General features: G+C 50.8%; 13 protein-coding genes across 13 annotated transcripts; 6 read left to right on the forward strand and 7 right to left on the reverse strand.

Annotated features, from left to right (window-relative positions):
* Positions 1-232: 232 nt before the first annotated feature.
* Positions 233-568, reverse strand: N7468_002439 (uncharacterized protein; the record flags this gene model as incomplete). Its single annotated transcript, XM_058471736.1, has 1 exon — positions 233-568. One exon carries the CDS (start codon positions 566-568, stop codon positions 233-235), a length of 336 nt encoding a protein of 111 aa, XP_058334877.1.
* Positions 569-4474: 3906 nt separating this feature from the next.
* N7468_002440 (uncharacterized protein) lies at positions 4475-5423 on the reverse strand (the record flags this gene model as incomplete). Its single annotated transcript, XM_058471737.1, has 2 exons — positions 4475-5331; positions 5408-5423. The coding sequence occupies 2 exons, from the start codon at positions 5421-5423 to the stop codon at positions 4475-4477; spliced, it is 873 nt and encodes a 290-aa protein (XP_058334878.1).
* Positions 5424-6273: 850 nt separating this feature from the next.
* Positions 6274-8666, reverse strand: N7468_002441 (coiled-coil domain-containing protein MAD1; the record flags this gene model as incomplete). The annotated part of the gene is made up of 4 exons (XM_058471738.1): positions 6274-8181; positions 8232-8383; positions 8444-8603; positions 8661-8666. The coding sequence occupies 4 exons, from the start codon at positions 8664-8666 to the stop codon at positions 6274-6276; spliced, it is 2226 nt and encodes a 741-aa protein (XP_058334879.1).
* Positions 8667-8948: 282 nt separating this feature from the next.
* On the forward strand, positions 8949-9846 carry N7468_002442 (40S ribosomal eS12 domain-containing protein; the record flags this gene model as incomplete). Its single annotated transcript, XM_058471739.1, has 2 exons — positions 8949-9276; positions 9461-9846. The coding sequence occupies 2 exons, from the start codon at positions 8949-8951 to the stop codon at positions 9844-9846; spliced, it is 714 nt and encodes a 237-aa protein (XP_058334880.1).
* Positions 9847-10962: 1116 nt separating this feature from the next.
* Positions 10963-11711, forward strand: N7468_002443 (uncharacterized protein; the record flags this gene model as incomplete). Its single annotated transcript, XM_058471740.1, has 2 exons — positions 10963-11163; positions 11220-11711. The coding sequence occupies 2 exons, from the start codon at positions 10963-10965 to the stop codon at positions 11709-11711; spliced, it is 693 nt and encodes a 230-aa protein (XP_058334881.1).
* A 483-nt stretch (positions 11712-12194) lies between these two features.
* Positions 12195-12854, reverse strand: N7468_002444 (uncharacterized protein; the record flags this gene model as incomplete). Its single annotated transcript, XM_058471741.1, has 1 exon — positions 12195-12854. The coding sequence occupies one exon, from the start codon at positions 12852-12854 to the stop codon at positions 12195-12197; it is 660 nt and encodes a 219-aa protein (XP_058334882.1).
* Positions 12855-13787: 933 nt separating this feature from the next.
* N7468_002445 (uncharacterized protein) lies at positions 13788-14276 on the reverse strand (the record flags this gene model as incomplete). Its single annotated transcript, XM_058471742.1, has 2 exons — positions 13788-14105; positions 14163-14276. The coding sequence occupies 2 exons, from the start codon at positions 14274-14276 to the stop codon at positions 13788-13790; spliced, it is 432 nt and encodes a 143-aa protein (XP_058334883.1).
* A 913-nt stretch (positions 14277-15189) lies between these two features.
* Positions 15190-16960, forward strand: N7468_002446 (Ygr210 GTPase family protein; the record flags this gene model as incomplete). Its single annotated transcript, XM_058471743.1, has 11 exons — positions 15190-15225; positions 15285-15342; positions 15404-15413; positions 15479-15722; positions 15748-15842; positions 15907-15938; positions 16003-16214; positions 16266-16471; positions 16524-16703; positions 16759-16879; positions 16934-16960. The coding sequence occupies 11 exons, from the start codon at positions 15190-15192 to the stop codon at positions 16958-16960; spliced, it is 1221 nt and encodes a 406-aa protein (XP_058334884.1).
* A 1481-nt stretch (positions 16961-18441) lies between these two features.
* Positions 18442-18819, forward strand: N7468_002447 (uncharacterized protein; the record flags this gene model as incomplete). The annotated part of the gene is made up of 1 exon (XM_058471744.1): positions 18442-18819. The coding sequence occupies one exon, from the start codon at positions 18442-18444 to the stop codon at positions 18817-18819; it is 378 nt and encodes a 125-aa protein (XP_058334885.1).
* A 975-nt stretch (positions 18820-19794) lies between these two features.
* Positions 19795-21805, forward strand: N7468_002448 (uncharacterized protein; the record flags this gene model as incomplete). Its single annotated transcript, XM_058471745.1, has 2 exons — positions 19795-20054; positions 20113-21805. The coding sequence occupies 2 exons, from the start codon at positions 19795-19797 to the stop codon at positions 21803-21805; spliced, it is 1953 nt and encodes a 650-aa protein (XP_058334886.1).
* Positions 21806-22583: 778 nt separating this feature from the next.
* Positions 22584-23282, forward strand: N7468_002449 (uncharacterized protein; the record flags this gene model as incomplete). The annotated part of the gene is made up of 1 exon (XM_058471746.1): positions 22584-23282. The coding sequence occupies one exon, from the start codon at positions 22584-22586 to the stop codon at positions 23280-23282; it is 699 nt and encodes a 232-aa protein (XP_058334887.1).
* A 519-nt stretch (positions 23283-23801) lies between these two features.
* N7468_002450 (DUF3405 domain-containing protein) lies at positions 23802-26211 on the reverse strand (the record flags this gene model as incomplete). The annotated part of the gene is made up of 2 exons (XM_058471747.1): positions 23802-25286; positions 25324-26211. The coding sequence occupies 2 exons, from the start codon at positions 26209-26211 to the stop codon at positions 23802-23804; spliced, it is 2373 nt and encodes a 790-aa protein (XP_058334888.1).
* Positions 26212-27107: 896 nt separating this feature from the next.
* Positions 27108-27898, reverse strand: arfA (putative ADP-ribosylation factor; the record flags this gene model as incomplete). The annotated part of the gene is made up of 4 exons (XM_058471748.1): positions 27108-27200; positions 27275-27340; positions 27397-27641; positions 27751-27898. 4 exons carry the CDS (start codon positions 27896-27898, stop codon positions 27108-27110), a joined length of 552 nt encoding a protein of 183 aa, XP_058334889.1.
* Between the last annotated feature and the right edge of the window lie 5 nt (positions 27899-27903).

Consider the following 27903-nt stretch of genomic DNA (forward strand, 5'->3'; position numbering starts at 1 on the left):
GTATGTCCCATGTCGCCCGGGTATGCCCTAATGATAATGCATGCCTCGTAACTTCCAAGGACCTTCGACTTGATCAAACAAGAATAGTTCGACATGATGGAGAAGAAAAGGAAGGAAAATTAAGAAAAGACGAATAGGGAGAGACATGGTTTATCGTTGTCATCATCGCCAAGTTCAAAAGGCCGTGGCCGAATATTACCCGGTTCAAGCCCGACGACTGTGCATAGGCGTGCTAATAATCCACCTGGTCGATGGGAATAACCATATCGGGCCTTCTAGCCAGATAAGCCAGGTTGTTGAGGCCTCGTAGTCGTACTTCGCGCATGTATTTCCTCTGGTGAGAAGGAATGTCAAGGTACACGTCTCCTTCTGGGTCTCCATTATACATGCTCCAAATACCACAGCCGATCAGCACGGCAGCCACACAACCGACAATTATAGCAAAAACGTAGAGGGAGAATCTCCCTGCATCTTCACGCTTAAGAAGGGTCTTGGTGGTGCTTTCCACGGCGGAGATCATGAGAGGAAGAGGGGCCCTGAGACAGTGGTCAATGGTTAGTATCGACATGTTGATAGTCCTAGAGGTTTCTCGTTGAGGACTTACATATTGAAATGATGTAAAGTCTGTTTATAATTAATGTGATTGGCTGTAGAATGTAAAGACAGGAAATGTGTAGAGCTGTTGAACCGTAACGAGAGACTGGTGTGATGGATTTGAGAGAGAAAGTTTCGCACATGCGAGACCGGTAGATATATGGGCCAAGGCAAAACCGACTCGATCCTAATTCACCTTGGTACTCCGTACTGTGGCTCATTCCGAGTCCAAAGATAGCACTGCAGCTGAAACACATCCCCCTCTTACCCCCGTAAGCCATATAGAATCTACAAAACCGTCGCCCAAAATGGAAAAGCGCAACTGGAAAACCCATGCCATGACGTCATAAACCGAACAGGCCAATGGCAGCCCTCAAATGCTCGAGAGGCCCATGCTTTAGCGTCACCTCGTATCCAATCACAGCCACCAAAACCCTTCCTTCGTCCGTCCGTATAATCTGATCTCTCGACCCTAAATCACGCTAATTGTGGCTGACTCTAGTAGACCCTCAGCGTACTCGAGACATCTTATGCCCATGCTTCACTCTTCTAGAGGTGATGAAACTGGGGCTCGTGCACGGGTACATACCCAGTAACGTGTATCTCCTTTTGAATCCCCTCTAGCCCTAATACCCGATGTCCGCCACTAGGAAACCGTCCGTGTTGGGGGCACCAACTCGCGAAACGTGTGTATCAATTGCAAGTCCACATAGAACACGCTGCTGGCCGAAAGCGCTTCCTCTGAAATACTAGTACCCTACCTGACAACTAAGCGCACAATTCGTCATAGCACACACTCCGAAGAGGAACTCCACTGCAGTCGCTGCACCAGCACAGGTCGCCAGTGTGAATATGGTCCGCACAGGAACGGTCAGCTCGGTATTTATCGGAATTCGCTATATCCGTGAACAGATCCCATGGCACTAGTACGTGACCCGTACTCTAGTTGACGCGTGGCTCCGATTTGTAGACCCGATTGGAAATCAGGAGCGCCGAGCCTTCGGATTCTACTTAAAAGAGGCGGCTCCCGCTTTGTCAGTTGTATTTTATTTATGATTCTGGTGAAGCACTGTTTCATAGATTTGTGAAAGAGGTTGAGCCAGTGTGGCCAAATTCCTGGAGCTGGCCAACGTATAAGCCAATGCGGGCTCATCGTCGACGAGACCAGGGCAAAATGCAACACTCCATACGTTATAAACGCTTTGCTCAAGTTGCAAACCGATGGGCCTTGTTAAAGCAATGAGACTGCTTTCTTTATCAGCACTCACAGTTCTCTACGCCAAACTGGAAGCCGACTCTCTGAACCTGTGTGTTCCGGCACCTTAACGGGGCTCCTTTCCTAACTGGGCTTGCCACTTGTGACGTTCAATTTGAGTCCACGAGTTCAATTTGAGCTCTGGAGCTGCAACACAGATCAATCCGAGTCGCAAGACCCGGCTATCTGATGCCAAAGCAGCAAAAACTTGATTCCGGTCAAGTCCATTTCCCCACGCGAGCAAAAGATTCACCCTCGGACAAAGTCCGGCAGGCTATAGAAACTGGCACTCTGGGAGGTTCGTTTCTTGGAAGGCGCGCTGCCGTCCTGCTGGTTTGGCTGGACGGTTTTTCCTTTCCCTCCCGGGACAAGAAGGTGCGATGCACTCCCTCGAACTCGATAAATTAGCTGGAAACTGATTTCTCTCGGATTCGAACACAGGACTCGTTTTAATGCAGCAATGGGTCGCGCGTGCAAACCACTACGCCACTCACCCTCGTGGTGGTTGAAGTCGTCGATGTTAGGATTATATGGGACCCTTCGGAGGCTTCAAATTGAAATTACATAATATCAAGCAACGCCGGGTTAAATTTTATCTCATTTATGGGTTCAGCAGAATGAGAGCTTTCATTTGATATATTTTGAGGGGGTTTTGGCAAGTATTTTGGCTGGAATGGCGAATTTGCTGAAGAGACGACATCATTTGGGGAGGTGAAGCTATTCGCGCGGCCGTAGTGACGGGCCCGCAGCCCTAACTCCCCGATACAAACAGCAGCGAAAGCGATTCTAAACTACCGGTTAGGATGAAAATGAGCAATTCCACTTCACAAAGAATATACGATTGTCTTATTTCGATCTCCAAGGTATACTCATGATACCTGATAGGTGAATGCCTTGGAGTCTGCAATGTTGGGCTTTGCTCTGAACTGCAATCGTCGCGACCTCTAGTCTTACTGCCGTCTCATGGAGAACGAAATGATATGCGTGATCTATTTTCGATAGGCCTACTACTTTTTATATCTATAATAGAGGCATGGATGCCATTGTCTGAGGGTATTTCTTCTACTAACCCGCCGACCGTGAGATACCACCTTCCCTTCTTTTGCCGACCTGACATCTTGACAAGAACCACAGAAGACTTAAACCCACAACTACAAACATCTCGCTTCAATTTAGGTGCCATGCTAAGGCCAGATTCTGCTCCGACCGGTCGTGCAGACGATTGCTTTGCTCTTTGCAGAGCCAAAGCCGTCCGGCCTCACCCGTACCCTCCATTGTGGTATCGAATCCTTGACAGCTTCGATGGGCCTTTCTCAGGTATCCTCGCTAGCACAACACCAAGACTTTCGTGATTCCCTCGCCTTCGTTCCAAAGGCCGACATTCCATATCTTGTCGAGTTCTGGGAACCTTCTCCTCCAATCTCCAAGGCCGGTCATTGTCCATTTGATTTATGTCCAAGCCGCTAACTTCGTCTCATTTGAGTCATCTCAGAGGCCAAATTCGTCCCTGGTCACTCCTGTCGTCACAGATCCAGTACGAACGTCTCATATATCCATTACCTTATGCCTCTCTATCTGCCGGCATCTATGCATACAGCGACTTGTCTTACGTCTTTTCCATATGAAGGAAGTGGAAGTGTGAATTATGTGGGCAGCAATTTGAGGAAACACCCATGACACCATGGCGCATGATACATGACGCATGCCGCAGAACCCAGTTCCCCCGCGATCGAATACTTGGAACACGATCACTCCGAGCCCTGATGAACCACAGAACGCGAAATTTTTGACACACACCTGTCCTTCTAGGCATCTTGTTACAAGAGTCTATTATCATATCTGCTATCTTGACTCTGCCCTTCACGCAAATCCTTGACCGCTAAATTCCTAAAAAAAAAAACCCCTGAGGATCAAGAGTACCTTTTCCCACCGTCCGCTTCTCCTACTTTAGACGCCTCTTAAGGTCTCGAAGAAGGTTAGTTTCCAAAGAATGAAGTCGGAATATCTCTATACTTAGCAGATATACTAACGGAGCTACGCTGGATAAAGTACAAGATCTATTGCAAGCGATCCGCTCGCTCTAATCGCTATTCTCAACGGAAGCATGCATTTAATCCAGCTTAACCAAGGTTTTGTACGCCTGATTACCCAGATCGTTGATCTTACAAATATCGAACATTATCCGCTGCACATACAGTTCTGGGACAAACGTTTTCGGAAGCAGTTGGAAATCATTGTCAAGAGCCAAGTTCCGAGCAACTATATCCAAGAGGAACTGCGAAATAGAGCTCGAAACTGCGCAGAAGATGGCACATACTCATCAGACATCTTAGATGTGGTTCGGGCTGTTTATGATGATCCCGCTAGCAACAGCATGGACTTTCAAGATTTACCCTGACTCGGAGCGCGAGTCAAGCCACCCTGCATCGTACATGGGGATGGCGAAATGAATTTTCCGCTTTAAAAATCACAACCCATATCAATATTCACAGCATGTCGGTCGAGCACAAACCACGAGTGTCAGATCACAAAAATAGAACGAGAAATGAAAAAATGGAAATGGAAAGGAGCGAAAACAAAACTGAAGAACTTTCAAGATACAAGCTCCTGCCTCCCCTCTAAATATCACGCAGGGTAACACACTTTCCATCGCCAGATCCAGTCGTAACGGCGCTCGCAGTGGTGGCTCCAACACTCCTCATTCTTCTTGCACAAGCTCCAGGGCTGCCACGGCTCGCAAAGAGCAGGTTTAGAGCCGTGCTTGATGCACTTTAGGGAGCAACAGTCGGAATTCTGATGGCACGGCTGAGATGAAAGCTCACAACCTTGGGGCGGGGGAAAAGCAGGTACGGGTGTCTTAGGCTTCTTAGGCGCCTTAGGCTTCTTGGGCCTCTTCTTCTTCTTGCCCCCATTGTCTCCAGACCCGACCTCCTCCGGCTCCTGTCCGGCTTGTTCTTCGATGCGCTCGAAGCAAAATCCCTCGAAGCAGTAGTCCTCTGGCTCACAGCCATCGTCTGTCTCGCACTGCGCGAGGGGTGGAAGACTGTCGATGTTCTCAAGCCCTTCCATATCACGAGGTTGACGCTTATGCCCCTCGTAGTCGGGGGGGAGATGCATTGAAGAGTCTCCACTGGGGTCAGCTACCACTTCGGGGAGGCTATTGGTAGAATGCCATCTCTCTCGATCGCATAGCACCGCCACCAAGACTAAGATGAGGACGAGTACTAGAACTCCTGTCGAGGCGATGATTGCGGCCTTCTTCTCACCCCGTGCTCTCTTTTCCGCTTCAGTAAGCTTGTCGGTGTCGACAAAAAGGGGAGCCCAGGTTTGGATGACTATTTCATATTGCTCTGGACAGTAGACTGGCTTGATGACTTCTGGCTTGATGACTTCTGGCTTGATGACTTCTGGCTTGATGACTTCTGGCTCGATGATTTGGGGCTCGATGATTTGGCCCTGATTGATATGGGCTTCTGCGGGCTCTAATTTGCTTGATTAGTATATTTGAAGGCAAAACCACGAAGCTCTCACAGCTTAGTGGACACAGGGGCCGTGTACTCTCGACGAAATGCATGTTTGCCAAAGGGGATGTGGACGTGGAATGACTATTTCATGCAAGAACGGATAAGAGAAGAAGGTCTGTTGGCTATAAGTAGCAAATGCTCTGAAGGAGGTACTTTACGAGTGGGAAAAGAAGAGACAGAAGAGATACGAGAGCGAATGCTTATAGCTATTAGGATTCCATGGCCGCCGCTTGATCTGGGGATCCGAAACCATTCCGGATTTCAAGCTGCCAGGAAAGGCTCCGAGCGCCTTAGCAAGTCCTTCTTGAGAGCGGTGCTACGTTGATGTGACGCCTGAGCCCTATCATCATGATTCCACACTCTCTACATAAACCTAGCTCGCCTCTACAAGTATGAACGTATGGACAATGTTGGACAACAATGCTTTGGCCAACCCCAGCCGGATATCTTGACATGCACATGATACTACAAGTATACAAGCGGATACTTTTTCTTGCCAACGCTGGACTAATTTGCAGGAGCCTGCAAATCCGACGTAGCTGGCGGTGACTCTTCCTGTTTCTTCAAGATGTATGCCTATGCTCCCCCCCCCCAACTTGTCGTATAGTCGACGGAAAGTCCGGTACTAATGAGCATCGATATCTAATAGCACCGTACGTACATATTTGCTGCACGTAGCCAAGATGAACGGGGAAGAATTGAACAGTGGTTGGTCAAATACAATAGTTAGGCATTGGTAACAAAGGCACCTTATTATGATAGCACCAAACTGACATAGAAACATAGCACGGGGTTGTGCCGGGGAATCGCTTAAATGAATATAGGGGGGAGGAGTTACTGGCCCTCTTGGTGGGTCCTAGGAAGGCCACGACCAGATCAGAGAAGCGCACATCATTGACATCATACTCTAGATGCCCGAGTGGTTTTATCATAGAAATCTAAAGTCATAGCTGCAAGGAAGCATGGTATGTCTTTCCTTTCCTGGGCCCAGAACTTGAGGAGGGGTTTGATCTCCATGGCGAAGAGGGTGTTGTTTCCTCCGATTAGCTTCATTGATCCGTTCTCGCCATCAAACTCGATTGAGTTTTCTCCCCCGTTACCCATGCTCCCAGGTCCGCGAGAGTCAGACGAGGCACTAGGATCACCATGTCGATACGCGGCAGACAGGTGGAACATCGATGTGACACGGACACGACCGCTGGGAAGGATATCAAGCTTATACCCGAGTAAAGACGCCACGGCTTCTCGGAACTCGATCGCCTTCAGCGCATATACTTCTTTGAGTCGACGGTTGGTCTTTTCTTTGTCTGCAACCAACCGTTCCATCTCTTGTAACTCGAGTTTGAGGCTCTCAAGTGTGCTGACAGGCACAACTTTCACGTTAGCATGATCTCCTTGGAGCTGGGCTAGCAGATCTCGGTTTTCGGCCTTAAGAGTGCGGAGGGTCGACATCTTGATCTTCTCTACTTCGGCAGTTGGGTTGTCTCGCAGTTCAAGCACACGAGTGCGGGATTTCGATTGAAGCGACTTTACTTGAGCTTTAGCGGCTTCCAACTCCTTCTTGACAAGAGTTCTGGCTTGCTCAGATTTGCCCAGCGCGTCTTGCATTTTGCGAAGTTTTCTCGATAGACCAGCAATTCGCTCGCTCTCATTCTCGCTATCCGCAGATGAAAAAGGGCGTTTGGTTCCACGGGTTGGTTGTTCTTGTTGAGGCGGGGCCTCCTGCTTGGATAACTCTTCGTGGGCTTTTTGCAGTTCGCCACGATACTCGTCCACAAGTTGCTGCAGCTGGGCGATCTGTTCTGACTTTTTGGCGTCGAATTGATTCTCATCGCCGTTCATGGTGAGTTCTTCCTCATCGAAAGTTTTCAGCTGTGCACGTAGGTATTCGACTTCCTTTACGGCTAGCGCACGCAATCGTTCCAACCGCTGGCGGGCTCGGGTGTCAGCGGGAGCTCCTCCAGCAGCGCGCAAACTTTCGACTTCTTTGTTAAGCTTTGTTGTCTCGTCTTCCAAGTTCTTGATCGCTTCGTCCTTCTCCAAAAATTGAGCGTCGACAAGACCGAGCTTATCAACCATTGCAGCCTTTTCGATTCTTTCCTCCATAAGAGCCTTCACAACAGCCTCTGGGTTGTCAAATTCTGCGGATCCATCATCGCCCTGTAGGAGCATCGTCCAGGATTGCCGCTCATCCTCTAGAGCTTGTTTCTGGAACTGCAATGTATTGAGTTCTGCTTCGAGGCCACTCATAAGTTGTAGTTGATTTTCCAGCGATCTCTTCTGTTCCTCAACAACCTCGACGTTCTTCTGAACCTTTCGGAGGTGTCGTAGTTCCGAAGCCTGTTCTCGGTTCGTCGTTTCCAAGTCGCGGATATGATTGACCTGTTCTGACAACTGTCGCTTGAATACTGCCATTGACTCAGCATCATTCCCTTCTGACTTAAGACGGATATTCTCTGCTTCGAGTTCAGCTACCTCTGCTTCGCGTTCGGCTAATCTTTCTTGTGTTGCTTGTTGCGCATTTCGAGCATCTTGGAGGTCATTCTGAAGCTCTTCGATTGTTTTCTGAAGCGAAGCGCGGACCGTTTCGAGTTCGTTGATCTGGTACTTGAATTGTCGCTCCTGGTCAGATGCCTGAGCCCGGCTCTCGTCACATTCCTCCTGTAAGGCCTGTTTCTCATCCTGGAGAGCCCGGATCTTCCTCTCCAGCGAAGCCTTTTCAATCAAGGCTTGCTCTTGGACTTCATTCAATTCTTTGGCGGAGGCTTCAGCTTTGAGGGTCGCCCGATTGCTTGCAGATTCAGCAGCCTAGAAATATGAGCTGAGATCAAACCAATATATCTTGTATTTTAACGCACCTGTGCCTTTCGAAAATCGGCATCCCACTTCAGTTGCAGATCTCGGGACTCCTTCTCGTATCGAAGAGTCTGAAGATCCCGCTCTTGCTTAATATTTTCCAGCTCGTAACGGAGAGTGCTGACTTGCACACGCAACTCATCTTTCTCGACATCTGCAGAATTCAGTTAATCTTCCTATACATGTTCTTTCCGTTGCATGTAGCCCAACTAACCGTGAACTGGAGCGGGTATTGAAATCGGCTGGGAGGAGCGACGTGATTGACGAAGCACGCTCCGCCGAGCCGCCGGAGGCCCCGAGGGAGTTGAAGGGGAAGCAAAGCCAGCAATCAGCTGAGAGGCCGGACGCGAATTCTCGTCGTGCTCCATACCGCCCTAAGAAAGTCGCCGTTAGCTCGAAACGAGTTACGAATTCAGACCACAGGAGCCTACCAACATGCAGGACAACGGGGAAGGCTGCCGGACCGCACTACAACAAGCGGACGTGTCTCATGAACCTTTGGGGTCTTTGAAAGAAAAGGGATCTGAAGGGCATCCAGATCGGAAAGTCGCGCGTGGACTCGTTGTTTGGATCCTTAGTCATTCAATGTGGAGCTTCCAGATACGGTTTAGCGTCAAAATTTTAAAGAAATTATTTCGCGGAAATCTTCCCATAGACACACACCCCGAAAAGCTCACCCAACCTCCCCACACCCACCCTACTCTCTCAAATCCGTCAAAATGGGCAAGGATAAAGTCGAAAAAGAGAAGAAGCGCGCTGAGAAGAAAGAGAAGCGCTCCGAGAAGGATGGCGTGAGCAAGCCCAAGAAGGAAAAGAAGGACAAGAAGGATAAGGCTGCTCTTGCCGATGCGGTCGAGAAGCAGATCACCTCCCAGGTCATTGAAGGTCTGGAGAAGGCCATTCCTGAGGGTGTCACTGCTAAGGGCGAGATTGACATTGATGTCGTCGATGCTCCTGCTGAGCGCCCAATTGGTGCTCTCGTACCATTCGCTGAGCCACTGGTCGAGGACAAGCAGGCTAAGAAGGTTCTTAAGAGCGTGAAGAAGGGTAAGTCGTCTCTTTTAAATTTGTCTACTCATGAAATTGCGATTTCGTCCGTATAGATGCAATGGAGTATTTCTGTGCGAAGAATTCAATTGCATTGTGTGGGCAAGTTCTCGAACACCCGTCATTTCTTCAGTAGGGCCGAAATATGTCGTTCGCACCCATGCTAACAAGAATCCTTCTCCAGCTGCTGTCAACAAGTCACTCAAGCGTGGTGTCAAGGAGGTCGTTAAGGCTCTCCGTAAGTCTCCCGTCCCCGCCCCGGACGCAAAGATCGATCTCCCCAATGGCATTGTCATTCTTGCTGCCGATATCTCGCCCATGGACGTTATCTCCCACCTCCCCGTTCTGTGTGAAGACCACGGTATCCCCTATGTTTTCGTCACCTCGCGCGCCGAGCTGGGTGCCTCTGCTGCTACCAAACGCCCCACCAGTGTTGTGATGGTTGTTCGCGAAGCCGGCAAGAAAAACAAGAAGGACCTTGATGCGGATGCGGATGGTGAGGACTTCAGCAAGGTGTATGAGGAGCTCGCTAAGCTGGTGGAGAAGGAGGCTCAGAAGGTGAACCACTAAACAGTCTCATGAGTTGCTTTTCTGTGTACCTCCGTTTTCATATTCCTCCTTCTGTCCTTCACATTCTCGACAGCTCGTGGAGGCTTTTCTTGTATAGGTTTTATGTTCTTGTCTGATAGGACCACGCATGGCTTGTTAGGGGTTCGGCCTCTGGGTGTCATTTCTTTCCATTTTTGCTCTACTGCAGCTCGGCGTTTATTTCATGGTGTATGAAAAAAAAAGGCAGGATCAGTTCCAATCAAAAATTTACCATACATACCTAATATTCCGGCCCCAGCACTTCGCCTTCTACCGTAATGGGTAGCGTTGCTCGATATTAGATATTGTTCGAGGGTCTGGATTTTTTTTATTTGGCAGACCGGCAGCTATACATGGCTAGTGGACGGTAGGATTGTCTCTTCCTGGCCACGAATTGATAAGACTGTCCGTGGGCCTAACCAAGAAACAAGCACTTTGATCACTGAATTTAGCCACAGTCTTAATCACCAAAGTACCAGTAGTAATTATAGTTGCACAGGCTCACCAGGCCTGTTTCAAGTTCATGACAACCGTTGGCAATGTAACAAGCGAGGATAGATCGAATTTATCCGGATGGTGTGAGCGTCTCCGATAACGCCAAGTATATAATCTACCTTGCATTTGCCCCTGCGCTATTGAGACTTAAAAGCGCCCTCAATTCGGCCGGGCAAGTGGATCTATCCCTTTGTCTTTTGTTATCAGTCAACAAGGGATATAAACCGCATACCGTTGTGCACATCAACAAATTAGCAACCAACCAGCAGCTACCGTAGAAGGTAGACCCATTTCTTCCAGTGATCGGGTCTACTCATTGCCTGCGTCCCCTAGATTCAAGGCCGGTCCATTTTCTGTTTCAAGTATCGAGTGACCTCGAGTTGTACACAAACTACGTCTAACATGGAAAGTCTCACGGCCCCTGTGACCTTTCCTGTCCCCTTTGCCTTATACTAGTTGTCACCACAGTTTAAAAAGCGACCCTTCCCACTTACCAGGACACGCGACTCTGCTCGACTTTCCCCTCTACATCGCGCCTACCACGCCTGATCTGGTCGTAGCCACCCATTCACCGTCGCGCATACCCACCAACGACACAGCAGAATGCAACTCTTTCTGACTCTGAAATGGATCCTTTGGGTGGCTTTCCTCGACGCAGCTCGTACCATCATCGCCCACCCTATCCCAACGCTAAATTGGGTCAACACGAATGAATTCAAGGACCTTGAATCTCACGGCGCATGGAAGGTCTTGCGAAACCAGATCAAAAGCTCCTCGGAATTAACTAAGCTCGAGGACAGAGAGGTCAACTAAAGCTGCCCTTCCCGCGTAAACACCACGCTCGCGCTGATAAAATATAGTCCCAGGTTCGCTTGACCAATGATCGCGGCGACGAACTGATCAAGGATGAATCCTCTGGCTGGCTCTACAAACACGGAAAAACACTCGACAAGGCTATCGTCTCAGTTATGGTTCCAGCTATAACTACCTCGGCGGCTCGTCTCAAGACGAGCCGTGAGAAACATCGCACCAGTTACCGGAACTACAAGAAGCCCGTTTTTCATGAAACGCATTCATACGACGGAACTCTGGGCCACAGCAATTCTGAGATGACAGGGCTCGACAACCTGGCGTGGAAATCTTCATTGGAGTTATCCTCTGACCACCATTCGCCGGGGACTTCATATCGATCCTCTTTTCCTTTCTCCAAATTCGCCCTCGCCTCCTCCGTTCCCACGATCACATTTTCAGGAGCATTCGCGACAGTCATGATAGGAATGAATTTCGCGTGGATCGCTGTCTTGATAATGTGTTTTTTTCGAGTACAGAAGGTATCTTTGCAAGCGCATTAAGATTGCTCAGCTTGCTACTGCGAAGGAGCAATTAACCCCGAGTCATGACTACAGTTCCGCCGGATTCTCGAAAATGCATTCAGAACTTGGAGCTCGGAGCGCCCGCCCGGCAGCCTGCTTTGCGCGAGCTACGACAGAAACCAATACTAGTAGTCCTTTATCCGACGAATTTGAGCTGGACTCCGATGGAGCGACAGGGCTGGAAGATTATCGCATAGTCTGAGCGTTGGCAAATCATTAGCAGCCTATGGTGCCTTGAAGGCAGCCCCAATGTACATGAAACAAAATCGATAGCGCCCTAATATACCTAACCTAAGCTTACGAATTATTCGTAAAACGGAAACATGCTTGAAATCGTAATCGTTGATTTCTATTGTACATCTTTTATCCGTGATTCATCATGAGCAAAGATCCAAACTGGATTTTTGAAACCAAATGATAACGCTCGCTCAGCCAACAGATTTAATCATACATGAAAAGAGTTTAAGCACGCTGGTCAGCCAGGTTGCCATAAGGGTTCTGGTTATCAACACCCTTCTGTCGGGGTCCTCCGACATCAGGGCCACTCTCGAAGTTGGTGCGCTGGAACTTCTGCTCCGCGGCACGACCAGGATCCTGCTCGGAACCAATCTCAGAAGTGAAGCTGGCATTCTGGTAGTCGCCCGAGAAGCCGCCTTCTTGCACACCACGGTTGTCGGAGCTGTACTGGTTGCTGCCGCTGGCAGAGGTCTGGCCGGAGTTCCGGCCGCCAGTGATACCAAGATCCTGCTTGGCAGCACTTGGACCTCCAGTGTAGCCGCTTTCGGGGAGGTGGGCACCAGGGAAGTCGCCCTGGCCACCGAGAGCATCGGGGTACTTCTCCTGTCGGCCAAGGTCCTCGCGAACACCGCCGGGGGCCGAGGGGAGGGTGGTGGCGGCAGAGGTGTCGGTGTTGTTTAGAGTAGACTTAGATCCAGAGACGCCGAGGGGCTCGGCGCCACGGTTTTGAGAAAAAGCACCGCCTTGACGGACGGACTCAGCGGCGAGAGAGTCATTTGCGACGGGGCCAGAGGGCTCATCGATAGGTTGTTGGTAAGCCTCAGGGTCGGTGGTGACCTTAGTGCTGCGAGGGCCGGGAGGGATGGGGGTGCCTTGGAGATCCATTTTGATAAGAGAAGAGGGTATTTAGACGCGGGATTGGATTGGGATAGGTATTTTTGACGAGAGTCGAAGGATTAATTGAATGATTGGGGGGGACTGAAACGGATTTAAAGAGCTATATATGAATTTACAGGTCTCCGCTTTGAGTATCTCCAAGATCGTGGTATCAGAGTGAGTGATGTCAGACTTACGATAGTGCCCCAGCCCTCACCGAGAGATGTCCTGATCGCTCTGTGAAGTCACGTCAATCGGCCTGGTAGATATGGAGAGGGTGGCGGACTGGGGCAATCGAGACAAGGAACAGTGGAGCTTTGCTGCATCTTCTGGCCCCTCTACCACTGTTTCTGGGAATAAAATTCACTACCATAAGAGGGGCTGGTCCCCACATTCTTATTGCGTCGTGGGTCGTTGAGTTCATCGAGTTCTCTAGCACCCAGAGCTCAAAACTGGGCAGAAGGGCGAATGCGGTTGTAGGTTGACGTCAGGCCCGGCAGGGTTACGATCTCATGCATCCACCAATGAGATCTTCGATGGGCAAGCTGGCAATCTGCCATACCGACAATCGATTCACTCCTGGCCAATATGCCTCTACGATTATCCCTTAATATTGATGATTTAGCCCTAGGCATTGATGTCCTGGAAGCTCATCTAAGGGTATAAGAACCGTCGGCTAGCAACCCACCAATTAACGTGCGAAAACTATATGAGGTCATCCGCGGCTTCCCCACAATAGTTTAGCATTTCTACCTCACGCGACCAAAGATAAGGTAGACAGTTTATGCTACAACTACGGAATACTATGACTGGGGATATACTACACTTGCTAAGCTTGCTACGCCTGGATGTTTCGTAAAGTGCTATGAAAATTTTCATTCGCTCATGACTCCGTAAAATTGGTATCATACATATGGATTTCGTAGTCCATTAGATATTGTCTTAGCGGGCGAGAGCATCGGAAGGAAGGCCGTCGAGACCCTCCTTACCCTGACGACCAACCTTGCTCGCGGGCTCAGTGTTCTTGTGCAAGTCACTGCCGTCAACACGGACGCTGCTCTCGGCAGTGGCGGGCTCGCGCAGGGCGCTATCTCCTTCGCCAGAAACGGATCCCGAGATTCCACCAGAGCCGACGTTGACAGTGCGTTGGTCGGAGGAGTTCCAATCACTAGCGACTGGGGGTTGGTCGGGAAGAGGCAGGTTGGACTTGACTTCTTCAACTTTTTGGTTCTTGTCAACGCTGTTCTTGTCGACAATAGACTAAGTCACAGCATGGTCAGCATTCGTCCTGTGTAGTCAAAGCAAATATATGCTTACCTTCATGGCAGACACTTCAGAGTCTGAAGGGTTGGTACCGCCGTGCTGATGAGCAACACGAGACTCGGGCTTGCGCAGGTCCTGGCGGGTAGTGTGGTAAGTCTGGTCGGTCATTTTGGACGTAGAAGAGGAGGTTTCGAGATGATCGAGAAGATAGTAGAGAAGTTGTAGATGATGGGAAATAAATGTATAGAGGGTATTTGGTATTTATATTGCTTAAAGGATCCGAAACCAAGCTACTGCCAAGAGCTTTCCTGTCATAGGTGGAAACGTGGAAACTTGCTTGTCGTGACGTTGAAAGTGACGACATACCACCAACCCAGTCCGTGGATGTGCATTCCCCCGTTCTCCACTTTGGAGGCCTCAGCTCCCAAAGACGCATAACGAAGCTGGCATTCCTTGAATTTGGCGTCATTGAATTTCACTAATCTGGGAGCTATCCAGAAACTTCGAATTCCCCTGGAGAAGTGCTGTCGATCAAAAAAGTTAACGAACTCGGGTCAACAGTCACCGGTGGTCATACCCGGTAGCTCTGCCAAGGACTTTTGCTATGACTTCCAATACATAATACCGCTTGGCTTAGCAAGATACACAAGTCTTCAACTTGAAGTTCCCAACATTCCTTACTAAACAAACACACTGTTGGATGCCAATCTCAAAATTGCATAACGATTGTGGCTTGTATAGTTAGATTATACTGCAGAGCCGCATCGCCGGGCGCAACGCTGGCACTGGGGAATTCACCGCAGCTTCGAAATGATCGAAGCAAGATGCTCCTAAAACAAAGTACAATCGGAATAAGAACCAATTCTTTTACGAGTTCCGTAGCCTTGTACCAAATGATTATTACAAGTGTAGGGGACTTCAAGAACTTGCAGCTGTCCAACAGCAAAATGGATGAACCTACCGCCTTGGCTCCAGACCGGCAGAAAATGTTGCTTATCGTGTTTTACCAGGCCGATCATAAAACGCAGGCTGCTCAGGTCGTCTTTCGGTCTCGTTCTCGTAGCAATTGACAGTCTCCAGGATGCCTCGAGATCCACTTATCGGGCTTGTGGGAAAGGTCAGTACCCTCTCCTCTCTATGTCCTCGTGGGCACCCCGCTAACGGCATGAGGGGCAGCCATCGAGCGGAAAATCCACGACCTTGAACAGTTTGACCGATGCCAGTTCCAAAGTCGGTATGACGCGTGTCCTCGCAACAAGAGTTTGATCATTGCTAAGAAAGTCTTTGACATGCAGGCAACTTCCCGTATGCTCGCCCCTGCCATGCAGACCCCCCACTTGTCGCAAGCTGCGCTAACGACTGCCCGGTAGCTTCACAACCATTGATCCCCAGCGAGCGATCGGATACCTTCAGATCGACTGTCCATGCGCGCGCCATAATGTGTCAGATAAATGCCGGCCGAACTACGGTGGCTGCCACGAAGGACGACGTTCGGTTCCCATTGAATTGTTGGATGTCGCAGGGCTCGTTCCCGGTGCGCACCAAGGCCGAGGACTGGGAAACAAGTTCTTGGATGACTTGCGACATGCCGATGCTTTGATTCACGTTGTTGATGTGAGCGGCACGACTGATGCCGAAGGGGAAAGCAACCCGCGGCTACGACCCGTCTGTTGATATTGAGTGGCTGCGCGGTGAGATCGTGCGATGGGTGCTCGGAAATTTGATGGAAAAATGGTTAGTTCGCTGCTCGGGGTGGGTTATTTTCGATATTCAGGGCATGGAGCTAATCAACCTACAGGGGTTCTATTAAGCGAAGGCACACTGCGACAAGTCAGTAACTATGCGTTTGACGCCGAGCTCGATATCGGATGGAAGCCCACTAATATGATAACAGAGGCGAACCCAGTTGATACCTTACAAGGGCAATTCTCCGGTTATGGAAGTACCGGAAATGTCGTTGCGCGTTGCCTGGATAAGCTGGGCCTCAAAGAGCCTCTTGAAGAATGGTCAGATGAAACAGTCAAACTTGTGGTCGAGACCTTCATCGACGAGAAGTTTCCCACCGTGTTTGCTTTGAATAAGATTGATCACCCGGATGCCGACAAAGTACGACTACCACACCTGACGACCACAAACCAAATGCTAACTTAAAAACAGAATATCAGCAAAATTGCCAAAATGCAAGATCCAAAGAGCATTGTCCTATGTTCGGCCATTTCAGAAGTCTTTCTTCGGAGACTTGCCAAGCAAGGATATATCAAGTACGTCGAAGGAAGCGAATTTGTAGATACTCGAGAAGATCTGATTGAGATGGGAGACCCCGACGGCGGCGGTCTTAAGGAAATGGACGAGAAACTGAAAACGTGAGTACTTTTCCCTGACAAAGAATAGTGTGGTCGATGCTGATGGTACCAGGCGTGTTGAAAATCTGAAGGACATGGTATTATATCGGTTTGGCTCCACCGGGGTGGTCCAATGTCTCTCTAGAGCAGCTGAACTTCTGGGATTGGTCCCCGTATTCCCAGTCCGAAACGTCCAGTCGTTCAATTCAGGTGCTGGCACCGCTGTCTTCCGAGACTGTGTCTTAGTGAAGAAGTAAGAGCCGATGATTCATATTAGAAAGAAAAATGATTGTCTAATCTATCGACAGGAACACTACGGTTGGTGAGGCTGCCCGCAAAATCATGGGCGATGTGCCAATTTCATATATCGAAGGCGTTGGAGGCACACGAGTCTCAGAGGATGATATCGTGGCCGTTGGAAAGCATGATGTAAGTACTTTCTCGAGTCTGACGGATTGAACTGTACTGATTCCTGGGTTCCAGATTTTATCGTTCAAGATTGGCCGGTAAATCAAAATTCAGGCTTGCATTGGCAGTCTAGATGTGAAAATAAAGATAGCTCAAACAACTTGGACTACGCTGGCGATGTGTAGATAAGCCTCTCTCATGATCTCTCCATTCCATCTTCCACTAGGAAACCGCCTCCGACTTCTCTCTTCTGTTCCCTCCTGGCCTCTCTGCTGAAAATTCTTCATCTTGCCTCTCTCCTGCTTTCTCTTTTGTCTCAATCCCTTCCTCTTCGTATATAAACTTCTTCTGTCTCACATCGTATTTTCCATCCAAGGCCCCCTTTCCAAAATCTTCTCATTCTAACCCGTTCTATCACTTCCTGCATACCAGTTGATCAATCCACTTGATTGCACACCATAGCCTCAAGGCGCTCTAAGAAGTGTTCTAAATAAGCGATCAAACCGCGGAAGCCAATTTTCTCGAATGACAAGATTGCCATCGAGAGGCTTACTACCAAATCCGATGCCGGAAAGCGGGAGAAGATGCGGTGGAAACATCGTCGGCAACTTCTTTCCGACTGTGAACCGCAGGAAACCTAATATTGAAGACCACGAACTCCATACGGTCTCCGTTTCTGGCATGATGATATGCTGATGCTAAAGGTGTTCGGGGCGGATGAAAGACCCACTGAAGCTTCCGAGGACCGAGCAACTGAAGTTTCCGGAGAAGCAAGGTCGATCCTAGATCAAGCATGGCGAATGGCCTATATCGTAGTTCCAATCATTTCAATGTGATATGTTTCTACTCTGGGAGCTGCTTTCCTTCACGTTGTGAAGGCACTGCGACATGAGAAGCTAACGTATTACCAGGCTCTTCCTTCGACTGGCGGAAGGAGTTGCCCAAGCGCGAATCGTGGTCGAACTACCATACTATATGGGAGTTATCCTGAGGTCCTGGTGCCGGTACTCCTACTAGCCGTGGCAAATGGGTTAGAACGGGCCTCCCTGCATCAGATCAACGCTGAGGCGCGGCATTGCCTCTTCTAGCAGCCCCGATCTATGCATCCAACACACCGCAAGACTGTGACCGACAGACTCATAGCAGAATGATTGCCCTCTAGTTTCATCGAATTCATCCTAATGCCCGATATTGTTGGGATCCCCCGTGTTCAGGGTGATCGGCACACTCTGCCGAGATGACGTAGGCTATTCCCCAAGCACCCAATGCTTGGCTCTGAGACGCTGCCACATGTACACGAATTCCAACACGACGCTAAACTCTACAAGAACTCTGGTTGGGCCAATGGCCGGTCGCACAGCGCGCTTCGGGCCACATGTGCCGGTAGAGGCGTCAGCAAATGACTACTGCACCTTAATAGCATAGGGATCGGTGGAAATCCAATCATACATTTGCTCTCCCCCACTCCGCGGAGATTTGCATGGTATTGTTCGCTTCTGGAAGAACCCAGGTATACTTATAAAAGCCCTCCACAGACCCGACATCAGCAAGCAGCCCATAAGCCCATCAGCCCTTCTTACTCGATGACCATGTCGAAAGCGCATTCGCCCCGAGACAAGAATTCTTCTGAGGGCTCGGACGAACAATGGAAGGTCGACACTCCCTTCGGCCCTCCTGAACTCCCTCATTCGTTCTCCAGTGGCAGCATCCGCCGAATCCGCAACTCTCTCTCCAAGCTCTCTCCCTCTGCCCTCGCCGAGAAGGATTTGCTGCGCAAGAAAAACCAATACAAACAGCCCTTGACCCGACGGAACGTGAATAGCCTGGTCACCGCGCAGGAATGGCAAGAAGCATGCCAGCCCAATCAACGAACTTCCGAACTTCAAGTGACCGAATGGCTTGAACACGTCAGATCGAGCGACCTGCATACTCCACCCATTGGGAGCACAAGGTTCAACTAGACTTCTTCTCGGCTCCTTCTCGACCTGCCTACCCCGCACGCCACGGCTGATCCCATGCACGAGGATTCTAGTGCCGCGCGGTGGCGGGCTTTGCGAACGGGATTGGACCGGATGGGCCCCTTCCCCAAGGACTGGGGCAGAAGCCGCCCTCGTGCTTCCATTGCATCCTTGGTCCTTGGCAGAGCGTCATGGCGCGCAGAGGCGCTCCTTCTCTTACGCATGCCCCGCGAGGCTTTAGCATGAGCTGATCGGGGGTTGTTGTTACTCCTCTCTGTTCCCGCGTGCAAACTGTCGCAATATCTGGTCTTATCGGTGCCATAGTCGGTATCCACGTTTGATAGTTCGTGGCGATCCACCTTTAGTGAATGCTTGGCGGGTCTAGGTCGTGTCACACTATGAATTGGAACGAAACAGAAAGATTTGACGAAGGCATGAGTTCGGAACGAAGCAGGGACGAGCAAATTACAATGTCTACATTAATAATAATAGCATGGATATGGAGTGATTGCAATTTATTGGGTTGTTGAATTAACAGTCTTCAAAAGTACAGAAGAAATCGAGTAAATGGGGGGGGTATAAACGCTCCATGTAGGATGAACAAAGGCGTTAGATAGGGAATCCTCAACCCCGCCATGCAGCGGGGTTGCTCCAAGCCCGACAAGAGCTCCCAAGTCTCGATATTCAACCCACCCCGAAGTAAACCCCCCCTATATTCCTCTTGCAAGTTGATCAACGTTAGGAAGGCGCTCATGCCACCAAAACGAGTCGCAATTATCGGTACCCGCCCTATCCGCCGTATATCCTTCCCTAAATTGAAACCCCCACTAACCCCCCAACCTCTCCAGGAGCTGGTCCATCCGGCCTGGTTACCGCAAAGACTCTGCTGCATAATTTCACGCGTGGCTGCTTTAGCCCCGTCGTATTCGACGCTCGTCATGAGGTCGGAGGCCTTTGGCCTCGCTCTAGCCCCCGGCCATGCGGGATGGGATCATCGATCCCTACATGCGAACCAATCTCAGCAGGTTCACTGTGGCATTTTCTGACCTTTCATGGGAGTCGGTGCTGGGCGAGCACGTGCCGGATTTCCCGCAGGCGTGGCAGGTTGGTCAGTACCTGTCGGCTTATGCGACGAAGTACCTCGATGATCAGCATCTGAGACTGGGTCGGCGGGTAGTTCGGACTGTACGAACGAGGGAGCCTGCAGCCAAGTGGAGGGTGTCGTGGGTCGAGGAGAGGTAGGGCTTGCCAATCATTCTGTGAAAATCGGTTCTAGACTGACTGTCCGCTATCAAGGAGGTCTGACGAATCGGTGGTTGGTCCAGCCACGAGTGATGCGGAGGTCACTACTGAGGACTTTGACCTGCTCGTGGTGGCATCCGGATACTTCGCTCGGCCATTTATTCCCGAAATCCCAGGTTTAAGGGACTTCAGCGGCGTGCTACATAGTTCGGCCCTCCAAAAAGGTAATGGCATTACGGGGAAGGGACCTGATACCCACCGGGGAAATGTTGTAGTCATCGGTGGAAGTATGTCTGGTGTCGAGGCTGCATCGACAATCGCACTTCGCCATTCTTCGGCGTTACTGGCGACAGGTCTAAATCCCCAAAGTGCAAACATAAAGGTCCATCATATACATTCACGGCCTTTCTGGAACCTACCCACTTATATCCCCCATGAAACAACCAACGGAGTGTCATTTCTGCCCTTGGATTTGGCCATGTATGACCTAAGTCGGAGGCCTCCCGGTCCGATCGACTATACAGTGGGACCGGTGCCGAAGGACAAGGTTGCCAAGAGCAAAGACTACTTCAGGTCTCTCCTTGGGACAGAATATGAGAAAATCGGATATTTGGACCAGCCGAACACTAGCGACGACTCAAGTCTTCCACCCCCGTGGGTTGCGATTGGAAACGACTATACAGACTTTGTTCGAACCGGGGCCATAGAAGCCACTATGGGTCGAGCTGTTTCTGTGGAGTCTGATCCTGAGACGGGGCTTGCCACTGTCAATATCAAGAGAGCCGATGGCAGCATGCAGAGTCTCAAACAAATCACTACAATCGTAATGGCAACGGGATTCACTCCTTTCGAGTCGCTGTCCTTTCTTCCAGAAGACGTGTTGACCAAGTTGGAGTATACTTCTGAAGATCCGTTTTTACCAATCATTCTAGACAAAGGCGGCACAATCCGCTCAGAGGTCCCAGACCTTGGGTTCTGTGGCTTCTATCGCGGTCCCTATTGGGGAGCGATGGAGATGCAGGCTAGATTTCTTGGCGACGTTTGGAGCAAAGATAAGCTACGACCTCTCAACTCAGGGTACCAGATTAAGGTTCTTCGAACTCTGAGGGATCCTGCTTTAATTCACAGTCGCAGCCAGTTTCCCATGGGTGACTATGTGGGACTGATGGAGACGTTTGCTAAAGATCTGGGGATAGTCCGTACAGAGCTGCCAGGCAGCAATCGAAGTGGACCCGTCATCCCTGCTCGATATCATACTATAGGAAAATCTTATTCTACATCTTCTACATCGTCAACCATGGAACTTGAGGTGGAAAGAACATTGAACGCCCTGAAAGCCATGTCTCATCCTGATCATGGCGCTCTCAAAGCCGCGCGGGCATCGGCTGTTTTCCGGGCTCTTCAAGGCACTTGGCAGTCCTTCAAAGTATTGGCGAAAGGTAGGAAGGACAGGTCTGGAAGCATCCATTTCGCTCCACGTTTTCCATCCAGCCCTGGCTATGAACGAGAATACGTCTGTGAACAGCAGCTTGGGCCCCAGGGTAAGGGACCTTCGTACGTTTATCGCCTAGCTATTGGGAGCGGGGGCAATAGCCCGCATATTGAAGTATGGTCTACGGACACTGCACGAGGCTTCTTGGCAAGAGATCTGGATCACATCATTGACCTTGGCTGCTTAAGGTTCCAAGAAGATGATGGAAAGCGCGTTGCCGGGAAATATGTGATACCCGCTAACGTCTCTCCCTGAAGTGACGCCAAGCACCACCTTGCTGGCCAATCTGAAGTCGAGCATGAGTATATTTTCAACTTTCAAGCTGTCTCAATCCTGAGTTGGAGTCGTCTGGACCGAAATAGTACCCGGCAAACTCAATCCCACGGAACTCAGATATCACAGAACCACTTCCTGTTTGTACGGTAGCTGCAGATAGAAAGCCAATGCAAGATTGGTCCGGAATGTCGAACCGATCTCGATCTCTTCCTCTTTCCTCTCTTCTTTTCGTGACATCTCCTTCGCTCCAGACTTTTCGGCCCGCAGCAAACTTTACATGCTCGTCGGCGCCGCCCGGTGGCGATGCCAATGTTGGAATGAACCACGGTTCAGCCCTAGAATCTGGCAGGTGTATGACCCGTTTAAGCGATGCTGTTGAATACAAGCCAAGCCTGTCGCCACAGCTCGTCCACTCGCTACCGGACGGAAAAAAGAGCCTGGCCAGCTCGAATCTGGGGTAAAGTTCGGGTTTTGCAGACCGGTCGATAAGATCCAGGGTCTTGCAGTCTCGATCATAAACAATGTGCTGCCGATTCGGCCGAAGGTTATTTTTTTTCAGTAGCTCTATACTATATGTCTTTAACTTCTTGATTTATATAAATGACTTCAGGAACAGCCTATCGAATTATTTAGTTTTCGAGGGCAGTCAGGTCAGTTGCACTTCCAAGGAGCGTGGCCGGTCTACCACGAGACTATCCATACCGGTGTTTGCCCTAACTGCATTGGAGGCAATCTTCTTCAACCCTTAACAATAGCCATGGAAATCTCAAAGAAACCAAGACGAGTATCACCTCTGTGGCAAACCTCCCCCTCAGACCTCGACCCCATCTCCGAATGGCGCGCCTGGCAAGCCCTCTCCGTCTACTTCGCCGTGCTCCTCAACCGCCAGATCCGACGAAGATGGGAGCTTGAGAACGAATGTCTTGCAAGCCGCCCACTCTCGCACCGTCTGGCGAAGGTTTCCATGCCAATCATATTCCTTGAACCAGTCCCAACCCTGCACAGGCCCTGCACAGCTCCGACAAGCAACGCAAGAGCCAAATACGATCCATATAATGCCCCCGCCCTGGAGGCCTTGAAGACAAAAGCGCGGCTCCTGCGCGCCCGCCTCGAAAAGTGCAAGGAGCTCGCCTCCGAGATCGAGCGCCGCATGCTGGACCCTCGCGTCCCGTTCCCGACGCACTTCTGCCATACCTGCGTCGTGGATGGGGACGTTGCGGATATCCTGCTCACGAAATGCGGGCACCGTGTGTGCCACACCTGTCTCTCCTTTGGGCTGGATGAGAATGGAGCCTACGAGTGTAGTATTTGTATTGCGCCGGCGCAGTTCGTGGCCAGATCGCCGCTTACGCGGCAGCGGTCGTCGTCGGAGCATATCTCGAATGCCTCGAGGAGGCTTTTGCCGTCTGCGAAGAGGGCGTCTGTGCTGGTGGCACCGGTTGTTAGGCAGCGTTGATTTTTTTTTTTTGGGCGGGGGGTGAACCCCACGCTGGTTACATTGCGTCGCATGTCACTCGCATCGTTTACTACTCTCCGCGTGATTTCATACACATGAAAAGAGGTGCCTAAGAACTGGGAGGCAAAATAGAAGAGATGGGACTTCAAGGACCCCATCCGACCATAGAAGGATAGCAGATTTAGCAATATCATTTCTAGACTTTCAGAACCTGGACATCAAATGCATCATACGTGGCGACCAAACCGGCCACTGGCCGCTTCCCCCAAGTCCAAAAAAAACGCCTTTTATCAAACAAGCAAGCTCAACAAACCAAGCGGACACACAGTCTATCGCTGGATGAATTCAGAAGACATTGTACACGAAGAGATAATAATGTAACCGCTCCCCTTATTTCCGACAAGGGGAGGGAGGGAATCATGAAAAGCCCGAGCAAAGCAAACCCCCACGCTCTGCTCATGGGTATTACAGACAAGGAAATCAAAAGAAAAGCGCAGTTTCGTCAAGAGCCTTTCACATTCATCGGTCCTCCGCGTGTTCCCCGTCGTCGATAATCATCTGCACGTCCTTGATCGGGTGCAGGAGCATCGGTGGAAGACACATCCGGCCTTCGCCGGCGAGCTCCCGCTGTTCGCCGCCATCGTTATCGACGCGCATGCCGAGCCAGCGTCGCCAGAGGTTGGGCGAGAAGCCCGCCGAATAGAACCAGGTGGTGCCGCGGAAATTGTGCTCGCGGTCGCCGAAGACCGAGGTTCGCGCGCCTCCGGATGCGCCGTTGCGGCCGGCGTTGAACACGGATTCAAGGTACTTCGTGGGCCAGCGGCGGTCAATGTAGACCGCGTGCGGCACGTACACGGCCTTGAATCCGTGGTGCAGCGCGGTCGAGGCGGGCCACATCTCGGAGAACATGCTGTGGCGTCGGAGAGAGGTCTCGCGGTGCATAGTGATGAGGAGTTTGCGGGAGAGGCGAGATGCGGTGATGATAGCGGTTCGGCGAGGTGGCATACCATGCTCCTTGTTGTAGCCTGTAACGTCGTCTCGGAGGAGCCAGGTCGTGCCCTCCGGGTCGTACAGCGGGTTGAACACGATCAGATCTGCCTCTTCGCCGACGCCCCACTGGTACTGGTCCTTGTCGATTGTTGTTGGGGGGATGCCCTCGCCATCGACTTCGAAGATGTCGCGCTCGTCAGGCCTTTCGGGACCCCAGATGAACTTGTCGCCTTGCTGGTGTACTCCATTCGCATCGCGGACAGCGCCATCGGAGTCAGGCTTAACAACACTCCACATGTTGTTGGGGCTGTTGGTGCCAATCTCCGTTTGCACGCGGACCATCTGCTGGAAGTCTTCCCATGAGCCATGGACAGAAGGAACATAGAAGCGGCCATTGCGCTCCCACAGGCCCTTACGTGGCTGCTTCTTTGCCCAGTCAACAACCTTACTGAAGAAATGGTACCAGTGGCCGGTGTAGCGGGCGTCCATCTCCCAGTTCCAAAAGAAGTCGTATTCCGGATGTTCGTAGGCGAAGTACTGCATCGGCATGTATGTGCTACGATAGACACCATGGATTGGCAGCCCACGCATGAAGGTTTCCTCGAGGGCTCGGTACATCAACTCCATCTGCGCCTCTGACCATAATGTTCCCATCCCACGGAACTCTTCTGGCAGAGCGTCATTCAGCACTCGTTGATAGGTTTCGTTGTCTGACCAAATCGGGATTTCGTTGTCCTTCACATGGACAAGGAAATGGACGGTGTATTCACCACCTGACGCTAACGAGAGTTCAGAAATCAAAGATCGCATGTACAGGATATCTTCAGGGGTATAATGGAAATCATGCCAGGTACGGATAACCACTGCAGTCCTCGGGAGACGCTCCAATCCAGCCTTCCCCTTGGGCTCAGGGTTCTCGTTGTGTTGAGCTCCGACGGGTCTCGAAAAAGGCCGGTGAGGCGGCGGTTCAGGAAGATCCTTGAAGCGATGGATGTTCGCGGCAGCGCATCGCTCCTGCGCCTCAGCCCAGTCTACACGGCGATAGTCTCACCGGAGGCGCATCTTCCCAAATACGGTCTGCTCCGTCCCGGTGGCCCTCTAGCCCAGCACCGATGCCGCCTTTTTTGACACCATATCCGAGACCGTATGGCCCCAGACGGCCAAAGCGATCAAAGCACATATCGTCGCGAATACCAAGCATCGTGTTTGAGCCCATGACCGGGTCCGGGAACCCCTTGGGCACACCGGGGAAAGACTGTACGGGTGGGATACGAACAAGGCCCTCCTTATCCAAGAAACACTCATGTTTCTCCCCATATTTTTCAATATACTCCTGCGAGGAATAGTCTGGGTAGGGGTTGAACGCCGAGCTCAGCAACGACGGCTTCAGGTCTCTAGACGCCAATTTACTAGCCTCCTGGTTGCTCTCCTCCCCAGACGCAGCCAATGCAGGCGCACCATTTCCAGGGTATTCAGGGACGTTGTCAGCGCGAGACACGAGATTCGTCAAGCCGCCTTCGTACCGACTGAGGAATGGGAAGCTCTCCCACATGGGCGGTTTGGGCGTTCCGACCTTGGGCAATTCCACGGCGACTTTGGAGACGGAAGAAGAGATTGTGAAGCGGAAGAGGACCAAAATGAAGATTATTAGCGAAAAAGAATAGGCCGAAGCAGAGGTATCGCATAACGCGCTGTGGGACGCGAAAGCCCACCGCGGATCCAGTGCCTCGTCGACTACCGCCACGAACGGGTGGGTATGAGAGGAGGAGTGACCAGGGCCACTATCGAAGTCATCGCTGCGATCGCTGCGGTCACTTAGACTGCGATGGTAGGGGGAACGGGCGTGAGAGTTTTTCTCGACGTCGCTGTCTGGTATACGGGAAGAATAGGGCGACGGTTTCGTGTAGGCCGCGGAGGACCTCCTCGCCTGGACGGTCATTGTGACGGAGGTGTCCGCATCGAACGGCCAGAAACTCAAAAAGAAAATCGAATTAGGAAATATTGGGGGAGGAGGGGAAGAATTAATACTTTAAAAGGGTTTAGGAAAAGGGGAAGTGTTCGATGGCGATTGTTCGTTTCGGTGTTTTGGGGTGTTGATCGTCGGCCTGGCAATCGGGGATCAGACCCGGCCTAGACTTTCGTAACACACACAAAGCAATTCTGCTGGGAAGACTGGCGGATATAACGAGGGTATATTCTTGCAAAAAGCCAATGGATCGCAAATACTAGAGTAGTCGAAACAGCCAAGGCTCCTCATAGCAAATGAAAAACAACATTAGCGACGAAGAAAACAGGGGAGTTTGTGATGCCAAGAACACGCTGGGAAAGATTACGCATGTCCACGATTTTCCCTCAGTCCGTCTTGACGTGGCTCTAAAACGGGTCAACTGGTATATTTGGAGCCTCCTTGCCTCTACGATAGCGTAGACTGGTCATATAGTGGGAATTACCGCTGAAATCTATCAGATTCGTTGCCCTTAGCCCCTCTACTCCGCATTCTAAGGAATTCCCCATTCGCCTACCACTTATGACATTTACTCTGCACGCAGAAGGAAGATGAAGAGCAATTTTGACGTGGCGCCAGAGAAGAAAAAAAAAAGAACAAATGAGGCTAATAGCATAGCGTAGAGAAATAGAGCCGTGGAGAGAAACAGACAAAGCACCGGTAGAAAGAACCCCCTGTTTCCTCGAGAGATTCCAAATGGGCCATGGCTTCGCGAAGCAACTCTCGCCATAGTCATCATTAATCCATCATTTGCAGATCTTCCGTGGTATTTCTCCCGCTCTGCTACATACACACACAACCATCCCCAATCGTATTTGTATTATACTCGCTTAGTCGCGGTTAGTTTTGCGGAGAGTGTCGGCCAACCACTCCAGACCCTCGTAGAGACCGTCACCGGTGGTGGCGCAAGTAGATTGGATGTACTAGAAGATGTCAGTTTGTGCATTTCCAAAAGTGTGCATGCCTATTTTAGGCACAAAAGAGAGTGGCAGCATACCCAAGCACGGCGGGTGAGGCTTTGAAGACCCAGCTGCTGGGTGATCTCGGCGGGGCTCATGGCGTTCTAGTGATAATGATCAGTCTTAGCTCCAGGGCGCAAGGGTGGAAAGGGGCTCTTACAGGCAAATCTTGCTTGTTGGCGAAAACCAGGAGCAAAGCATCCCGAAGCTCATCCTCGTTCAGCATGCGCTGCAACTCCTCACGGGCCTCGACAATACGGTCGCGATCGTTGCTGTCCACCACGAAGATGATTCCCTGGGTGTTCTGGAAGTAGTGGCGCCACAGAGGGCGGATCTTGTCCTGACCACCGACGTCCCACACGGTGAACTGAATGTTCTTGTAGTCGACAGTCTCGACGTTGAAGCCTAAGGGGGAGCCCAGTCAGCCTTTTTGTGCTCGATGCACGGGCGCCGAAAATCTGAGAGTCGCAGTCGCCTCAGAGCGATCGGAGTGGAGAAGCGAGAGCAAACTGACCGATGGTGGGGATGGTGGTGACGATTTCACCGAGCTTCAACTTGTAAAGGATAGTGGTCTTTCCGGCTGCATCAAGACCAACCATGAGGATTCGCATCTCCTTGCGACCCCAAAGACGGTCAAACAGCCTCGAGAAAGCTAAACCCATGTTGA

Source organism: Penicillium chermesinum, assembly GCF_028974085.1.
Source record: "Penicillium chermesinum strain IBT 19713 chromosome Unknown utg000002l:1.0-5270490.0:1.0-5274688.0, whole genome shotgun sequence".
Classification (NCBI taxonomy): domain Eukaryota; kingdom Fungi; phylum Ascomycota; class Eurotiomycetes; order Eurotiales; family Aspergillaceae; genus Penicillium; species Penicillium chermesinum.